The 19,986-nt window shown below is 49.1% G+C and overlaps 1 protein-coding gene across 1 annotated transcript in view; it reads right to left on the bottom strand.

Moving 5' to 3' along the window:
• The window catches only part of Usp13 (ubiquitin specific peptidase 13), a 107,081-nt gene extending 88,430 nt beyond the window's left edge, over positions 1-18,651 (bottom strand). The window contains exon 1 of the mRNA XM_038347757.1: positions 18,490-18,651. Coding sequence (XP_038203685.1) covers positions 18,490-18,651 — 162 coding nt within the window. The remainder of the gene's footprint in view (positions 1-18,489) is intronic.
• Between the last annotated feature and the right edge of the window lie 1,335 nt (positions 18,652-19,986).

The raw sequence follows: 19,986 nt of genomic DNA, 5'->3' as shown, positions 1-19,986 counted from the left end.
TGATCCAAGCTCTCATCCCTCATGCTTCATTAATTTCTAAATACAGGTCCTAGCTAGGCAATGTCTCGAGTCTCTAATCCCAGCACTCAGGAAGCCGAAATAGGGGAATAGCCATGAGGTTAAGACAGTCCACTACAGTATGCTTCAGGTCAGCCTGAGTTACAAAGTGATACTCCATCTGTCCCAGCTGGGTTTTTGTCAACTTGTCGTAAGCTAGACTTATCTGTAAAGAGGAACCTCCTTTGAGGAAATCCCTTCATCCATACCTGTAGGATATATATATATATATATGTACTGCCTGATTGATGTGGGAGGCCCAGCACATTTTGAGTGCTACCACTCCTGGGCATGTGGTCCTGACTTGTATGACTAGGAAAGCAGGCTGAACAGGTCATGAGAACCAAGCCAGTAAGCAGCACTCCTCCATGGTCTCTGCTTCAGTTCCTGCCTCCAGGTGCCTGCCTTGAGTTTCTTTCCTGACTTCTGTGGAAGATGAAAACCCTTTCCTCCTCCACATACTTTTGGTCACAGTGTTTTATCACAACGACAGGACACCATCTCAAAAAAGATATAATAGATCCAGTCAGCCCATTTTTTCAGAGTCAGTCCTCAATAACGTGCACTTTGAACAGCTTCTTTCAAAATTCACAATGCACTGAGGCTGATGAGGTTCCCCCATTCACACGCAGCAAAGCACACAGGTGCAGAGACCAGCTGATAAGAGCTCCTAGCTCACAACCTCTTCTCGTTAGCTAACTAGCCCCTCTCCTCTAGATCTACCACCAAGGAAACCTGGAAAAGCACCTGCCTCCACCCCCACCTTCAAGCCAACTAGATCTGGTGATTGAGCTGTAAACGGAAGAATACGAGAGCAGAAAACAGAAACATTTTTAAAAGCAAGGGCAAAACTGGGGGCTGACCCAGCGGGTAAAGCACTTCCCAAGAAAGCACGGGGCCCCCAATTCAAATCCCCATTACCCACATGAGAACTAGGGCGGTAGCATCCACCTGCATCTCCAGTAGATCCCAGTGCATCTCCAGGAAGATGGAAGGCAGAGGCAGGAGGAGCCAGGGATGCTCTCAGGCCACACCTCTGGCATAAGTGGCAGTGAACATCGAAAGAGAGACCCTACCTCAAGCAAGGTAGAAAGTGAGAACAGACACTGGAGGTCGTCCTACAACCTCCACACATGCACTGTGTCATGCACACGCACACACACAGATAATAAAGGTGTGTTGCTAAAACACACTGCAGGGAATGCAGAGATCATACAGTAGGCAGAAAGATGTAAAGTATCATGAATAAAATCTGCATCCCCACAAAAGCCAAGCTGAGACAATCACAAGGCATCAACGCTGAGGTTCAACTCAATAAGAGGTTTCTTTAATTTTTTTATTCTTCTCTCATACATTGCATCCCGACTGCAGTCCCCCCGCCGTACCTCCCCTCTCCTCCAGATCCACTGCTCCTCGGTTTCCTTCCTTTCCTTTCTGAGTAGAGAGGGATACCAACAGAACATGGCATAACCAGTTGCTCGGCTTTCCAGGGAGATGAGGTTTGTCATTAGAAACAAAGTCTCACTGTGTAACCCAAGTTGTTCCTAAACTAATCATGTAACTCAGCTACATGTTCTTCTCCTTCAGCCACTGGGATTCCAGGTGTGCACCGCACACTAAGCATTTTGGTATTAAATGTTTTAAAACATGAAATATTAACTCTTCACATTCTCACAAGCTCCTGAAGGAAAGGCTATTCCAGGCCTGTGAGAGGGCTCCACAGTCAAAGGGCCGCTCTGTCTTCTGGATGGGTGACTGTCCCCCTTCCCTTTCCCACTGCTGCCATTTATATGGGACAAACAACTGTAACCTTGGGTGGAAATAATTCACCTTCCAACTGCTCTTACACACACACACACACAGTTGCACACACACACAAAAGACTGCTCAGAGCTCTGTGATGAATTACATTATAACTTCTCCCACATAGTGGTGTCAAGTTCATGCAATGCTTTTCAACATGTATGACCTTTCCATGGCCATTTATTCATCACTTACGATGCACTACCTACCCTACATGCTATTCATAAGCACCATCAGGGACAAAGTGACTTCTTCTACATTGTCTGCCATTTAAAACAATGACAGAAGATTCCCCAACAAAGGTCAAGGTCACGTGTCTCCAAGACACGTGTGAATGAGTCAACAGTCACTGCAAATAAAAACATTCCACACTGTCAATCAGCAGGCGCTCAGAGAACTCTGTTTATGGGGGTGTTCTCTTGGAGAGCAGCCTCACTGGCAGGCAGGAAAGCAGAAGTGCCTGTGAGAGGTGACAGCTCAGGAAGCTGGGGACACTTCCAGCATCTCCTGTGGAAAACAAGAGGTCACTACCAGAACGAGCATGGCACAGGGAGCCAGCATCAGCACAGGGCCACAGCCAGGATGGAGACTGACCCACATGCTATTATAGTAGGAAGACAAAAGGGACAAGGGCACAGTGTCTTCTAGAACACCGACTTCAAAATAAAAGTCGAGGAAAAAGAACTAGAATTGGCTGCCTGGAATCATGCACGGCCGGTCCTTCAAACGGCAGCCATTAAAGCAGACTTGAGAGCACATACTGAGGGAACACGCATGTGGTGATTTTCCTGCAAAGAAAAAAACGTAACCAGCAAACATGGTGGCACACACCTATGATTCCAGAACTCAGGAGTCTGAAGTTTGTTTTGGAAACACAGGAAGGCCCTACCTCCAAGACAAAGTTCAAAACAAAACTGAGTGTGTGTGTGTGTGTGTGTGTGTGTGTATAAAACATTATAACATATACAACATATATCCTCTAATATGTGACATTTTCTTCATGTGATGGAGGGACATTGTAGGATCATTTTCTTCGTATTATTTTGTCTGAGTGGGCTCAATGCATGTATGTACACATGTACAAGTGTATAGATGGGGGTGTCTGTTCATGTATGTACACATGTGCAAGTGCACGGGTGGGGAGCCTGTGCATGTATGTACACATGTGCAAGTGCATAGGTGGGGTGTCTGTGCATGTATGTACACATGCGCAAGTGCATAGGTGGTGACCTGTGCATGTATGTACACATGTGCAAGTGCACAGGTGGGGTGCCTGTGCATGTATGTACACATGTGCAAGTGCACAGGTGGGGGCCTGTGCATGTATGTACACATGTGCAAGTGCAAGTGGACGGGTGGGGTGCCTCTGCATGTATGTACACATGTGCAAGTGCACAGGTGGGGTGCCTGTGCATGTATGTACACATGTGCAAGTGCACAGGTGGGGTGCCTGTGCATGTGTGTACACATGCATGTGAAGGCCAAAGGTCAACCTTGGATGCCATCTTCAGGCACAGTCTTCCTTGTTTTATTGAGAAAGGATCTCTCATGGGCTGAACTCGCCAACTAGGCTGGCCGGCCATCAAGCTCCATGAATCCACGTGTCTTTGTTTACCCAGTGCTGGGGATTAAGTACATGACAGCACACTTGGCTTTAGTACACTGGAGTTCAAACTCAGGTCTCTGAGTGTGCTATCTCCTCAGCCATCTTGGCATTTTCTGCTTGTTACTCAGGAACTTAGATTTGTTTCTTAATTTAAAATGGATAGAAATTAGAGTTGGATGGCGGTGGTGGTGCATGCCTTTAATCCCAGCACTCGGGAGGTAGAGTCAGGCAGATCTCTGAGTTCAAGGTCAGCCTGGTCTACAAAGTGAGTTCCAGGACATTCAGGGAGACACACAAAAAATCCTTGCCTCAAAATTAAAAAAAAAAAAATAAAAAAGGAAGGAAGGAAGGAAGGAAGGAAAGAATGTAGGGAGGGAAGAAGAAAGGGAGGGAGGGAGGGAAGGAGGGAGGGAATAAGGGAGGGAGGAAGGAAGGAAGGAAGGAAGGAAGGAAGGAAGGAAGGAAGGAACTGGGGTTGGGAAATGGCTCAGAGTTAAGAACACCTGCTGTTCTTGCAGAGGACCTCCATTTGGTCCCTAGACCCTACACTGGCTGACTCACAGGGGACCAAACGCCCTCTTTTGGCGTCTATGGGCACCTGTATTCCCATGTGCACACACATAATGATAAGAGACCAGGCAAGCAAAGACGGATGAGCAGCCTAACCAGATGTGCAGCAAGACGAGCTCTGATGGTCAAGAAATAAAGGAGACAATGGGATGTAGCTCAGCCAGCACAGCACTGCCTGTGATCCCAGAACTGGGAGGTGGAGGCAGCAAGATCATCCCCAGCTACACAAGGAGTTTAAGATCCTGTATCGGAAACAAACAAAGAAGAAGAAAGTAGAGCCAAAGAAAGCCAAGGTTCTGGAGGAGCAATGAGGCCAGGAGGGACAGAGGAGGAGGAGAGGACTGCAGACACCAGCTCTGGAAGCCCCCCTAACAAGAGAAGAGCTGTCTTCCCCCTCCAGTGGGATTTAAAGCCACTGAAGCCATTAAGTGGGAAGAGCCTGCATCCCACCACATTTTGAAGGTCACCCTGCCATCTCCCCAGCCTAGCAATTTGGTTTTGGTGTCACTTGCTCACTGGTCCACTGAGCTGTCAGACACTTTTTCTCAAGTATAAAACTGAGGCCCCACTCTAGGTGTCCTGAGCAAGGAGGATGCTGTTGCCACCAGCAGCCAGGGTAGGGGTGATGGCAGCCGAGGTGGGGGTGATGGCAGCTGAGGTGGGGGTGATGGCAGCTAGGTGGGGGTGATGGCAGCTGAGGTGGGGGTGATGGCAGCTGGGGTGGGGGTGATGGCACAGGACACAGAGGAGAGCCACTGGGATGCTCACCGGACAATGAGTGACGACAGCCATAGTTGGCTGAAGACACGGCGCTCAGCACTGTCACCAGTGTTAAAGCAAATCCATACATGTAATTCACAGGTTTGAAAAAGACACTGGGAAACTGCCTCATCAATAATGAAACGCTTTCCTAGTTGTGTCTTAGCTTAACTTTACTAATATTAATAATATTTTATTAACTCTTTGAGAAATCGTACAACATACTTTGATCACGTCCACCCCACCCTCACCTCCCTACCCACCGGACTTAGAATTTTCTTCTTCATTCCCCATCCCACCCAGCTAGTCCTGAGAGGGGCCTGACGTAGAGTGTGGCCATCCTATCAGGTATCGTGGCATTAAAGAAAGATGACCCCTCCTCTCCTGGCAGCTATCGAACACCAATAGCTCCTCAATCCGTGAAAAGACGCTGCCTGTCTCCTCCCCCGCACCACACTGGGGTTTTGTCTGGCTTGAGTTTTTACAGGCTTTGTGCATCCTGTCCCCAATGTTGTGAGGTCATATGTGCAACTGCCCCGCTGTGTGCAGAAGACACCATTCCACTGAATTTATCCAGCGCCTCTTCCATGCAGATCCTTGAGCCTTGATGGGAGGGGTGTGATATGCATGTCCCATTTAGAGCTGAGCACCCACAGTCTCTTATTCCCTGCATGTGGGACAGTTGAGGGTCTCTGTGCACTGAGATCTAAAGGAGAACCTTCGCCGATGAGAGCTGAGAGAGGGACTATCCTATGGATATAGCAGTAAGTCTTTAGAACACATTTTAATGCTGTGTCCATTTAGAGTCTCCCCTGTGACCTATCTAGCCACAGTTCTTGGTCATGTTCACACTGCGCAGTATGGATCCCATCTCATGGTGCAGGCCTTAGAACCAATCAGAAAGTACTCGGTTACTCCCATAACCATCAGCCAAAAGTTCAAAAAGAGATAACCTGCTCCTGGTACTGAGGATTTTATTTGCTAGCATGTAATATCTAGTTGGGGTATTGTCTTCTCCCTTTTAGAAGGTTTCCATATGGCTTTAGCATTAGCTATCCCTCTCTATATTCCTTCCTCCACCCTGACCTTGCAGCCCCTACCCCACTGCAAGCTTTCCTGTTCCTTTACTCAACCTTAAGCCTTTATTCTTCTCCAGTCTATCTCCTCCCCCCTTGAAATCGCCTCACCCCCAAAGTCCCTTACTAAATTCCTGACCTCTACGGGTATTTCAAGTGAAACACACATATCTGAAAATTCAAAGTTAACATCCAGACATGAAAAAAGACATGTAACATTTGTCTTTCTGGGTATGGGTTACCTCACTTAGAATGGTTGTCTCCAGCCCCACCAATTTGCCTGCAAATTTCATGATCTCATTTTTACTAATGCCTTAGCTAATTTTGTTATTCTTTGTATATGTTCGTATTTGTGTGAGCACATTTGCATGTATATGCATGCATGTGGAAACCAGAGGTCAGCCCCAGGTATTGCTCCTCAGGCACCCTCCGCCTTTTTCTTTTGAGACAGTCTCATTGTCCTGGAACTTACCAAGTAGGCCAGGCTGGCTAGCTAGTGAGCCCCAGGGACCCACCTCTCTCTGTCCTCTCTGCACTGCACAGCCTCACCCAACCTTAATGTGGGTGCTGGGATCCAAACTCAGGACTTAGACTTGAGGACTTCACCCACTGAACTCTCTATAGTCCATGCCCAGCTTTTTTTGAACATGGACTGGGAGGCTCAGACTCAGGCCTCATTCCTTCCAGGCAAGCAGTTTTACCAACTGAACCATTTCTCAAGACCCTTACTCTTTAAATGAGATGGGTTCAGGATGCAGCTCCCTACCCTGATTATACTCTGTGTACGTGAGGAATGGGTTCCCAGGCTAGCCCATAAAAGCTTTTCTTGCTAAGATGATACAAGTATGGGCAGTATTATATGGGATCCCCTCAAAAAGTCGGCAAATTCTAAGGTCCATAATTCTCACAGTGAGCCCAACATCTCACAGGGTCACCGAGAACACAATGCCTGTTTGTCAAGCCCAGTGGTTCTCAATCTTCCTAATGCTATGACCTCTTAACACAGTTCCTCACGTTGTGGTGACCCTTCCCACAACCACAAAATTATTTTCATTGCTACTTCATGAGTGTAATTTTGCTACTTTTATGAACTGTAATGTAAATATCTGATAGGGCGACCCCTGTAAAAGGACTGTTCAACCCCGGAGGGGTTGCAACTCACGGGCTAAGAACCGCTGGTCAACCCCAAGAGAAGCTCTTCTGATAGCAGCGTCACTCTCTTCTCAGAGGACACACACACACACACACACACACACACACGAGAAACACAGACCAAAGATCATGGACACTGGTGGTTTGAATAAGAATGGCCCCTATAGGCTCGTATATTGGAAGGTTTAGGAAATGGCACTATTTGACAGGATAAAGAGGTGTGGCCTTGTAGAAGTGAGTGTGGCCTTTTGGGGGTAGGTATGTCAATGGCGGTAGGCTCTGAGGTTTCAAAAACCCATACCAGGTCCAGTGTCTCTCTCTTCCCGATGCCTGTGGAGCAGGATGTAGAACTCTCAACTTCTCCAGCACCAAATCTGCCTGTGTGCCCATCATGGCAATAACGGACTAAACCTCTAAAACTGTAAGCAAGCCCCAATTAAATGTTTTCTTTTATAAGACTTGCCATGGTCCTGGTGTCTCTTCACAGCAACGGAACCATTGACTAAGACAGTCACTACACAGAACGGCAGAGAGACATGTTTGACAGGCAGCAGGATTACCACATGTCCTAGGCTGGGGACCCCCTAACCTCCCCTAGACATACAGAAATGAAGCCCCTGCTAAGGTCACATGACTATTAAGGAGTAGGGGCTAGAGTGAACCAGGCCAGCCTGCCCCACAAGGCTGACTAATATTTCTGAGAAGCAGATGTCATTTTATTGGCAGGAGTCGGGTGGGCGGCTGTCGGCAAGCACCGCAGTTGCTGCCAAGGCTTGCAAAAAAAGAGCAGCTTTTCCTTCCAGGCTGCTGCATTCGAGGCCAAAGAGGCAGGTCCAGCCACCCAGCTCTAGTGAGGGGCCAGGCTTTCCTGTAGAGAGAGGAGAGGTGTGCCCTTCTCAGATGTCAAAGGGTGGCTGACTCCCTGTAAAGATGCCGCTTCTAGCTAAACTCACCCTACCCAGACAGTTTCCATGACCCCAAGGACTGGGCTGGAAGACGCTGCTGAACCACCCGAAGGGTTGGGAATCTTCAGTCTTACGGCTCTCATCTGCTGTGTCCAGAAACCAAATGGGGGCCCTGGAGAGAGAATTCGCACTCACAAAGTCTCAGGCTGAAGACCCATCATCCCATACAGTGAACCCCAAGTGGCCATGCCCATGACTATTCAGCCCTACCCTATTCAGCTTTGCCCCCAAAATACAATTCAAGAATTAGCTTCAGGGGTTGGAGAGATGGCTCAGAGGTTAAGAGCATCGTCTGCTCTTCCAAATGTCCTGAGTTCAATTCCCAGCAACCACATGGTGGCTCACAACCATCTGTAATGAGGTCTGGTGCCCTCTTCTGGCCATAAGGCATACACACAGACAGAATATTGTATACATAATATATAAAATAAATATTTTTTAAAAAAAATAAAAAATAAAAAAAAATTAAAAAAAAAAAGAACTAGCTTCATCCTGCTTTTTATACTCCCAACCCCACATTCTTACTTTCTCTTTCCTCCTGGCCGTCCAATGTTCTGGCTCCTCCCCTCCCCCCCCCCAGCAGCCCGCCAATCCTGTTTTGAAGAACTGCTGGGAACAGGGACATCTATGTCCTGGTCACCCCTCTTCCACAGTCACACCCAAAGAATTAGCCAGGGCACAGAAACCGACATCTGACTTCTCTGGGAGAAAGTTTGCACAATTGCAGCCACTTACAAGTGTCTTTTAAGGCATTTCTCCTTCCCAGCTAATTGCATACAGAAGTACACACTACAAATCTACTACTCCACGGTGGTGTAAAGTCACATGTATTCTTCCCAGAACAGCTTGTGATAGCCTGTTCATGTGTCTGGAGGAAATACTACCCTAGGCTCCTGCCTGAGGGTACCTGAACTGGAATCAGTCAGAGGAAAGGCAGAAAGGATATAGCAGGCACTGCTTTCTCCAAAATGGGTGACAAGATTCCAGGAAAACACACAGAGGTGACTCCCAAGCACACAGAGGTGGCTCCCAGGGACACAGAGGAGGCTCCCAGGCACACAGAGGAGGCTCCCAGGCACACAGAGATGACTCCCAAGCACACAGAGGTGGCTCCCAGGGACACAGAGGAGGTTCCCAGGCACACAGAGATGACTCCCAGGCACACAAAGGTGGCTCCCAGGGACACAGAGATGACTCCCAGGCACACAGAGGTGGCTCCCAGGGACACAGAGATGACTCCCAGGCACACAGAGATGACTCCCAGGCACACAGAGGTGGCTCCCAGGGACACAAAGGAGGTTCCCAGGCACACAGAGGAGGCTCCCAGGGACACAGAGGAGGCTCCCAGGGACACAGAGGAGGCTCCCAGGCACACAGAGATGACTCCCAGGGACACAGAGATGACTCCCAGGGACACATAGGAGGCTCCCAGGCACACAGAGGTGGCTCCCAGGGACACAGAGGAGGCTCCCAGGGACACAGAGATGACTCCCAGGGACACAGAGGTGGTTCCCAGGGACACAGAGATGACTCCCAGGGACACAGAGGTGACTCCCAGGCACACAGAGGTAGCTCCCAGGTACACAGAAAATGCTCCCAGCCCATCACAAATCCAGAGTTCTCAGACCATCACATTCCCAGATCCCTGGCCTTGGAGGTCCCTCCTGTTCCCAACTTCCCAGCCAGGACAAAGACCCAGTACACTGTATATCCTGTTTCACCTTCCTCATGGCCCCCCCGACACACACCATTCCCAGGACACTGGCCAAGCGTCCTCTTCTACTGGCTCTGTCACCAAATTCTCTACTGGCTTATTACCTACCCCCCTCCCCAAAGTTCCATCTCCATGGCCATTGTCCTGATGAACGGGTATCCTCCAGGACAAAAGCAACTTTCTATTGGGAGCCTTTGCTCCAGGTTTCCAACTCCCCACAATGCCCCTAGTCTCCATTCCTCTTCTAGAGGCCTCCAGCCTCTCTTTACTCCCTTGCTCCTAAGAAGCCTGTCCATCCGAACTAATTTGTTTGGAGACAGAGTCTTACATAGCCCAGGCTATCCTTGAACCGGCCTATGTAACCAAGGCTGGACCTGAACGCTTGGTCCTCCGGCCTCCACCTCCCATGTGCTGGGATCACAGGTATTTGTCACCTCTGCCAGATCTCCACCAGATCTAATCTGATTGAGACCATTATCCTCTCTAGTCCCTGGAATAGTGATCAGCCCTGCTGCCCAGTCTCCCCACTGACCTGCTCTTCCTGAAGACAGTTTACTGACTCAAATACATGAAAGGCCTCATGCCTTCATGAGGATCCCATCCCCATCCAGGAGGGGTCCAATCACGTAACACGTCAGAGCTTACATCACACCTGTTACACACCAGACCCCGAATGAGCCCTTGAAGTCACCTAACCTCTCTGAACATTTCTTTACCTGTGAAACAGGGTGGCGACAGTAACGATCTCCCTTCTGCCAGTTATTGTACCCCTAGGACACAAAAGGATGTGCAGAAAAGTCCCCAATGCTTGTTGGTTCCATAAGGGACACATTCAAGTAGAAGGCACAGAGATCTGTCCCTTTCCTCCTGCCCAAAGGCCTCTGTCTCCCCCGTCACCTTCCCCAGTGCAGGCCGAATGGTGGGGGTCTACATAAGAAGTGGCACTGACTCGGTGACACAAAACAAAATGGTGGAGGGGGGATTGGGGTTTCATGTGGTCCAGGTTGGCCTTGAACTCACTAGCTACTGGAGGATGATCTTGAACTCCTGATCCTCTTGACTCTGCCTCTCTCGGGCTAGGATGACAGGCTTGCACTATTACCCTGGTTTCGTGCGTTTCTGGGGACAGACAAGAGCTGTGTACGTGCTGAGCAAGCACTCTATGCACTGCTGAACCCCAAGTTTTCACTTCGCATCACTGGAAACACACAGTCTCCTGCACCCAGGCACTGGGCACGCACAAATCCATCATACTTGTGTCTCTGCTACTGTCCTGATGTTTCGGCTCTCATCCAGGCAGTCACTGTGCAAACAGACACGGGGTCTCAAGCCAGTTGCACACTTCTAAACACAGATGACAGCACAGTCCTGGTGGCATCCACAGAGATCACGCCTCTCGTCCTCTCTGGGGGATGACATGCGGTCCATTCTACAAAGCCCCTGAGGCACCTAGAGTCACAGGGCACAAACACCCAAGACACCATTCCCTGGCATCTCAAGTGTCAAATTTAGGACTTCAACAATAATATAGCAAAACTAAAATACCACACTGAATATCTGAAGTAATATTTTTATTCCAAATATAAGTACAGGGTTTTAAAGACACCAGCCATCAGAAAAGGTTCAGGCTTAGTAACGCAGGCTTACAAACAGTGTAATCTTCACTTTTCTGTTCTTTTCCCTTTTGAACAATCTGCATCCCACAGTGACAAAAAAAGGTGCTTAAAAACAAACGAAAGCAGAGGAGAAAGAAACAGAGTGGAGCCCACCTAACTGAGCGGGCGGGCAGGGTTTCTCACAGTCAACAGCTGAGCCAGCTCTAAGGCATGGCTGCGGCCACCCTGCAGAGAGGGTCAGAGCCGAGTAGACGGGTAAGGTGTGGACCTCCGAAGACTGGACAGGCATCGGGAGCTAAGGCACTAGACAGGTGGGTCAGCAAGGTAAAGTGAAGATGTAGTTCGGGTTTTTATTACTCTTCTGGCTCTTTTGGGGGGCCTGCCTCCCAGCTCCCAAATAAATCACACAGAGGTTTATTCTTTCTCTAAGAATGCCCAGTCTTAGCTTGGCTTGTTTCTTGCCAGCTTTTCTCAAATTATCCCATCTACCTTTTATCTCTGGCCTTTTCCCTTTCTCTATTCTGTATACCTTTCTTTACCTCTTATTCCGTAGCTGGCTATGTAGCTGCGTGACTGGAAACTGGAGTCCTCCTCCTTCTTCTCTTGCTTTTTGATCTCCCTCTCTACAGATTTTTCCTTCTATTTATTCTCTCTGCTTGGCAGCCCCACCTATCCTTTCTCCTGCCTGGTTATTGGCTGTCCAGCTCTTTATTAGACCAATCATGTGGTTTAGACAGGCAAAATAACACAGCTTCACAGAGTTAAACAAATGCAACATAAAAGAATGCAACATATCCTTTAATCATTAAACAAATGTTTCATATAGCATAATCAAAAATAACACATCTTAAAATAATATTCTACAACAGAGAAGCTGAAATGCCATCATCTGAACAGCAGCACTGGGCAGCTCTGGGCAGGAAATAATATCAAACAGGCATTCTAGAAAGGTTCCAGAGAACAGAGTGTGAGACTGGAGGGAAAGTCATTAGTTAAGAAGCTTCTAAAAGGGCCCAGCAAGAGTCGAGGCTTGAGCATTGGCATGTAAGGGAGAGAGGAGGCTACCCCAGATCTAGTGACTGGCAGAGTGGGGTGTTTGGAGAAAGAGGCGCTATATTTGCAGTGGAACAATTCACAAAAGCCAGAGGGAGTACGTGTTTGTGTGCTAGTATGTGTGCATGTATGTATGTTCACGTATGTGGGTATACATCCATGTGTGCATGTGTGTGTGTGTTCACATGTTTGTGTATGTGGGTATACATCCATGTGTGCGTATGTATGTGTGTTCACATTTTTGTGCATGGGGCTATGTGTGCATTATATGCACAGGGAGACTAAAGGTTAATGTTAGATGTCTTCCTCAATTGTTCCTCATCTTATCTTTTGAGACAAGGTCTCTCACTGAGCCTGGAGCTGGACAATTCAGCTAGACTGGCTGGCTAGCGAGCCCCAGGGATTCTCCTGTTTCCTCAGCACTGGGATTACAGCACTCACCACCGTGCCCAGCTTTTTACATGAGGTCTGGGGATCCAATCTCAGGTTTGCACACTTACATGACGAGCATTTCACTGAGTGAGCCATCTCCCCAATCCTTAGGAGACTGTTTCTAAAACACAAATAACTAGCCTCCTGTGTCATTTGTTTCAGGAGATCTGGATTGGAATGCAAGAAACCCCATTTCTAAGAGTTCCGGGGTATGATGGTGCTGCCACCTGGGAGCACAGGTTAAGCCCGTGTGAGGTACTGCTGCTATTGACCACACCTGACACTGCAGCAGGTGTGTCAACGACACATGGGGAACACGTTCAGGGAGATCTACCAAACTCCTAACATGAAGGTTCCCACAAGCAGGTGTGCTCTCAAACATCTCCTGGCTGGCTAAGTCAGTCAGTCGTGACGACCAGGCCCTTCTCTGCTAGAATTTTATGACTCCCGGAAAGACAGGCAACCAGCCATGACGTCACCATCTAAGAAACTTGGGAAATGGGAGAGAAGGTTCTTTGCAAACAGTCCTGTTCCTGGAAGGGAGCTAAGAGGTTCCGGGACAGTCCTCTGCTTCTCTGGTCCCCTGGGCACACATGGCGGCCTGTGAGCTGCTGAATGGCTCCTCTTGGCGGCGGCTGCTCCTGGAAGCCTGGGGCACTGAAGGGGCCTTCCAGAACAAATGCTGAGCTGAGCTGGAAAGTGAGGGTGTGTCCTGGATCAACACTCACCCAGCAGGGGAATGGGGCTGGGAGTCAGAAGATAAATACTCTCTCCCTCTGCTGCTCGTCTAGTTGAAGGCTGGAGGGTGCATTCCAGGCTTCCCCTCCCTGGGACTTGTTGCCAGTTGCAGGCTCTGGAAGCCAGGGCTGTCCTTCCTCCTTGTCACTGTCCCTTTTCCTTCCCCGAGACAGCTTTCCAGCAGGAGCTGCCTGTTCTGAGCCTTCTCTCAGCCTCCTGGTTTTCAGTGAGCCAAGAAAATGCCAGTGTGCTAGACATTGACTGTTAGCTTGACAGTCACCCAGGAGACAAACCTCTCGCCATGTCACTGAGGGGGTTTCTAGGATGGGTTAATTGTGATGGGGAGACACTATCCCATGGACTGGGGTCGTGGACTGAATAAAAATGAGAAAAGCAAGCCAGCGTCCACTTCCCTGTTTCCCGCCTGTGGATGCAAGGTGACTAGCTTCCTTGAACTCCTACCACCATGAATTCCCTGCCAGGATGGACTGCATCGTCAACCATCAGTTAAAACAGTGGCTTTGTCATGGATTCTGTCATAGCAACAAAAAAGCTAGGTAGACAACAAGGGGCAGACAAGAGGCTCGCTCTGCATCAGAGAGTGGTGTGCCCTAAACTGAACCTCCGGCTCCATCCAAGACTTCACATCTTGTAAATGATTCAAAAATAAGAATTAAAGGGATAAAATAAACTGAAAGAAAGGCAGAATGAGAGAGACGACACCTAAGTGCAGGAGCCTGGATACAACACAGACTATGTACAGCATAGGCACCAGGGGCGGGATGAAGTCAGGAGTAGGAGGGAAAGAGCCTTGATCAAAGACCATCGGACAAGGAAATGCATGCCGCAGAGTGAAAAGCCACAGACTGGCCTCACTAGAACTACAAACAGAAGAGAACCAAGTACACGCATGGAGAATAGCTGCCCCTAGAGACTCACGCTTTATCCCTGGAGGAAGCGACTAGATGGGAGCCAGCATGATCCCCACCTTCACCTCCTGAAACTTTCAACTCAATAGCTGACACCCAGCTCCGCCAGGAAGGACATCACAGACTTCGTAGATGAACCAAGTCAAGGAGAGGTGAAGTGAACACACTGAGAGCCGGAGGCCAGATCTGGGCAAAGCCAAAGGTGGAAGGGGGACAAACATGTGTTTAGCATCTGTCTCTACTGAACTCTAAAGCAGCGGTCCTCACCCTTCCTGGTGCTGTAGCCCTTAAATGCAGGTCCTCATCAGATGGTGACCCCCAACCAAAAAGTTATTTTCGTTGCTACTTCATAACTGAAATTTTTGCTACTGTTACGAATCGTAATGTAAATATCTGATTTGCAGGAGATCTGATGTGCAGCCTGTGGGGTTCAAGACCCACAGGCTGAGAAGCCCTCCTCTAGCGGGAAGGAAGGAGATGAGGAGCACAAAAGTGAGTTTCACACTGTCCAGCACACTACAGCCTGCAAAGTTCTCATAACTGTGCCTAGGGCCTGGTACATCCATTACACAAACACTTGTAATCACTGTCTCCCTCCAACCCCCTCTGTAAAATACCTACTTTACATAACTGTATTCAACTGGAGGGGAGGGATCACTATCTACCTCGCTCATGGTCATGTGGCCTCACGCACTTGGGCAAAGTGGTGGTGTAGGTGTGGTGAGGGTGGAGGTGCTTCCTACCTCCTGGCAGGCAGGAGCAGAGAGCCAGGAAGGGACCAACGACAAGGCCACCAGCCAAAGACCCATCCCCAGTAACTCTCTTCCTCTGCTATATCTACTTCCTGAAGTTTACAGAATCTCCCAAAGTCGCAATATCCTAAGTTGGGGAATAACCTAACATATGAACCTACAATGGGTATTTCATATTCAAGCCATAACACACATGAAATCGTGTTACCTAAAAGTAGCTTTTCACAAACCAGCGAAATGGTTCAGCAGACAAAGGTGCTTGCCACTAAGCTTCAGTCCCCAAAACTCAAGTGACAGAAGAAGAAAACAGACTCCATTTTTGCTGGCATGTGGTCCTCTGACCTCAACAAGCAAGTCATGGCTCGTGTGTATGCATCACACACACATGCACACATAAACACACACAAACACAGAAAACACAGACACCAGACAGAAACACACGCTAATTAATCAACTAAATACTTTCTTTTAAAAATCAGTGTGAAAATAGCTTTCTAAGCCAGGATTGATGGCACAGACCTGTGATAAGAGCTAATTAGGAGGTTGAGGTGGAAAAATCCCAAGTTCAAAGTCAGCCTGGGGTTCAGAGGAAGTTCAAGTAAGTTGCCTCAGCCACTCAGTGAGATCCTATTTCAAATCATAAAAAGAAAACTAGCGATATGACTCACTGGCAAAATACTTGTCTAACATGTTATAAGAACCTAAAACCAAGATCAGGATAGAGTATGAGGTTAGCATGTACAAAGCCCTGAGTTCAAACCCAGCACAAAAGATGGAGAGAGAGAGAGAGAGAGAGAGAGAGAGAGAGAGAGAGAGAGAGAGAGAGGATGGATGGCAAGTACTTTTCGTTCCCCTCCCGCCTTGGTTCTGAAGTCACATCTTACTCAATGCTATGATGTGACTCCCCTCTCCCCAGGGGGTGGCACTGTAAAGGGGTGGCAGAACCTTTGGTGCAGTCTGCCTAGAGACACGGGCCACCAGGGGTTATTACATCTGCTTCTCAAGTTGGCCTGAGCCTTCTGTTTCCTTGAGCGGCCCCAGCTGTGCCACCATGCCATCGGTCTAACTCAGACTGCACAGTGAGCCAACGTAAATCCCGCCTCTCAGCGGCTTCTCTTGTCAGGGATTTTATCTCAGCAACCAGAAAACTATCACACTTGGCCAAATCAGTCGTTTCAATTCCCAGTGCACTACAAGGCAAACGAAAAGGAAAAGTTTATGTGTTTGCCCCTTGCTTGGAATGTCCACCCTCCTTTGTCTTCTGACTTAACTCTCCTTTTCAAAATTATCCCAAAGGAAGATGTCTTCCCTCACCCCCACCGCAATGTAGCTGTTTTGACCTTTCTCTCGAAGCCTCATAGCGCTTATGAATGAAAATTCTGCATGTTTGGCACCATCCAACTGTGTTTATCACATTGGTGAGCTGGTCAAGTCAAGTGCTCAAAACAAACTGGAATCTCGGTGAACTGTTAAAGCACCACACGGAAGACACCACAGTACCAGTCACCCTGTTGTAAATTATCAAGTTATAAGCCCGCGTCATCTTCCCTGAAATACATATAACGAAACAAGATGAATCATAGCCTGTAAACAGACCCAGTCTCCCCCTCACAGAACCACGGCAACACGCATGAAATCACCGCTCACGCCGACAAGAAACTTCTAGAGCGTTGTCTAGCACACAGAAAACTCTAGTTCCTTCCCATCTATGAAAACCAGTTACAACAACTGGCTAACTTCTCACATCTACCCCACAGTAAAAGTCTATGAGCAGAGCAACCAGTCCACCACGGAGAAAGCCATTTTATGGGTCCTGAGGAGTTAGGCCACCTTCTGCCTTAAGCTAGACGCTAGCCACGTTCCACTCTTGGTGAGTTCTTAATATAACCTACCCCACAGGGTCCACACAACCTGAAAACGATCTTTCCAAGAACGTTGGAGGAAACAGGATGCAATGACGTCACTGTGAGTAATGCGGTCAGAATATGCTATTAAGTGTAATCTTTCACTCCACTCTACCTAGGTCTTTTTAAAAGATATGAAAATAAACAATTAACAAATTCGTTAACTATTTGTAATCTGTATCCAAATCGTCAAAAATAGCACAATACAAAAACGAAATAATCCTAGAAAAGATAATAACGCCAGAACACCAATGTATACCAAACAAATTAATGCTCACCACCCAGAACTCCAATGTATACCAAACAAAATGAGGCTCACCACCACCCCCCAAAATCAATCCACAGGTTAAAGGGGGGAGGGGAATTTCTGAGAGTTTACCACTCATTTGGGGGTCCTCCCCCAATAACTATATTCTAAGAATAACATGTACAACTTCTGTGAAACCTGCCTCTCCCTCCAACCCATGCACCTCGCGATGCCCCAGGATCTGCTGGGTGACACATGAGATCCAAAGTGGAGGGATAAAAATAGCCTGGTCCTCAAAAAGGCAGATAGCCGCCAGACAGCTGAGTCACTTTGAAGCCCATTTTGACTACCGAGAGGGGCATTTCACCCTGCTTCTGCTTCGCAAGCTTTCACACAGCCTCACAACCCACCAGGTTGGAAACCTCCACCAGGCTCCCCGGTGGAAGACCAGGATGCCTTTTAACTTCGCCTCCTCCTTCGGGGTCACGATTACGGGAGTGAACTTTTAATAATTCAGATAGCTCACGTCAGTCCAGTGACTCACTTGGAAGAGAAGGATTTGAGAAAGGCTTTAGGGAGCCATCATAAGCTAGCTACTGTGGCCCTAGTGGACCACCCGGACCTGACAATGGTCATAAAGGAATAGGATGGGAAGTAGGAGGAGGCGAGCTCAGAGGCCATCAGCATTGTCCCGCAGTGGGGAACCCTGGGCAAGGAAAAGAGAGAGTCGAGACTAGAGAGGCTAGCTGTGCGCGCCGCGGGCTAAGGGACTCTCACCTACCACGTCCCCGCCCTCTGTCACCCGGGAAAGCAGCTCTGAACCCTGGACTAACTCTTTCTGGCCTTTCTCGGTGCTGGAGTTGTGGGCGGGATGCTGATGGCCCGGGGCCCTGGCAGCCCAGGCGCAGGCTAGCAGAGCAAAGGCCCCAGAGGACTTTGTCTTCGGCCGCCGCAGCCCGGGGGCTCCGCTTGGTGCTGGGAAGCCAAACCCTGGGCCAGGAGAAGCAGCAGGAGGAGATTGAGGTTCCCGGCCCGCAGTTCATCTGGTCCCCTGCCCCGCGCGTCACCCAGTTCCTAGGCCGCCGGCTGCGCGACCACGCCAGGAACCTTCCTTACCGGGGAGTCGTAGGAGAAGGCGCACTCGTTCTTGTAGACACGGTCCCCTGACCTAGGCACGCGGATCGTGGGCATGTGCGGTACCAGCAGCTCGCCCAGGTCCCCTGCAGCCATCTTCCTGCCGCCGCTCGGCACGCTGAACAGGGCGCCCCGGCGCTGCATGGCCGCGGAGCGCAGCGGGCCTGGGAAGGAGCGCACCGCAGCGGAAGAGCGGGACCGGGGAGCTGCTGCCGTGCGGGCTGGAGATCCGCTCCGGCTGGGGCTCGGCTCCAGCTGGGGAGATACGGCCCTTGCCCCGGGCGGGCGGGCGAGCGGGCGGGAGCTGCTATTTTTAATCCAATGGCGAGTCGCCGGCCCAGCTGCAGCGTCAGGCGGGGCGCGCGCCAGCCGCAGGGCCGGGGAGGGGGGATGCCGAGCGGGTGTGGACGCAGGAATCGCAGCCGGGGAGGCCCGAGGGTCCCCGAGCACGGAGCCCAACCAGCCGTGGTCCGCACCTCGGGGATGCAATCTCCAGCTGTCCAGGACCAGGTCCGGGGAATCCCGCACAAAAAGCGGTGCACAGCGCGACCTCCCCCCTCCATTGGAAAGGGGTGGGTGGGACTCGAGTGTTGCCTCGCTCTCGTGTTCTTCCTCGCTCCTCACTTTTTCACATGCAACGCTCTATAAAAGACTCTAGGATCCAAGAGGGCCTAGAGAGGGGGGAGAGCTATATATTATTTTCTTGCGATAATACAGGGTTTTTTTATATGTTGCTAGGGGAGGCGCCGTCCGGATCCTCCCTCGCCTTTCAGGATAAGGGTGTCTTTTTTTTTCCTGGCTTTACAATATCTCCTGTATGACTCAAGGTCCCCTGTTGAACATTCGGTGGCTTGATTTGAGGATCTATACGCAAACGTACATAGTCCTGCCCTTGCTTGTGGACTCTTCAAAATGAAATAATGAATGGGGGAGGGTCTTAATGTGCCCATAGAGCCAGCCTACAGTGTGGTTTAGTTCCATTCTTACAGCACAAGTCCTACTTCATTGAGGTTCGCTAACTTCATGCAGCATACTAACATACAACCAGAACGTAGCGCTCCACCGTACCCAGAAGCAGCAAATCCAGACAGGACGGTCCTGAACGTCGTTGTTGCTGCCACAGAGTTTCCCTTCTCCACATTGCTTCGGAACAAAGAATTAGATACATCTCTTGACTTCCTCGCTATCCAGTGGGATCTGGGTCTGTTCACAAATTGGTTATAGAGAGAAACTTGATTTAAAATGTTCAACACATAGAGTCCAATAATGAATTGAATGTAAATCAGTGAGATTTGTTTCTTATCTTAGCAGCTGATAAAAGATTTATCAAATTAGTCCGGGTTTGAGAAATGCTGTCCTACATGTTGGTGGGAACAAATGTTGCAAACACTTGAAAGGTATTTTTGTTTTTTAATTTTTGGTGTTGTTTGAAACAGACTCTCACTTTGTATCCCAAGCTGATCTTAAACTCCTGGTGAT

Source organism: Arvicola amphibius, chromosome 11 (assembly GCF_903992535.2).
Source record: "Arvicola amphibius chromosome 11, mArvAmp1.2, whole genome shotgun sequence".
NCBI lineage: Eukaryota > Metazoa > Chordata > Mammalia > Rodentia > Cricetidae > Arvicola > Arvicola amphibius.
The sequence above is the reverse complement of the archived record's forward strand: the minus strand, read 5'-3'. Positions and strand labels throughout refer to the sequence as shown.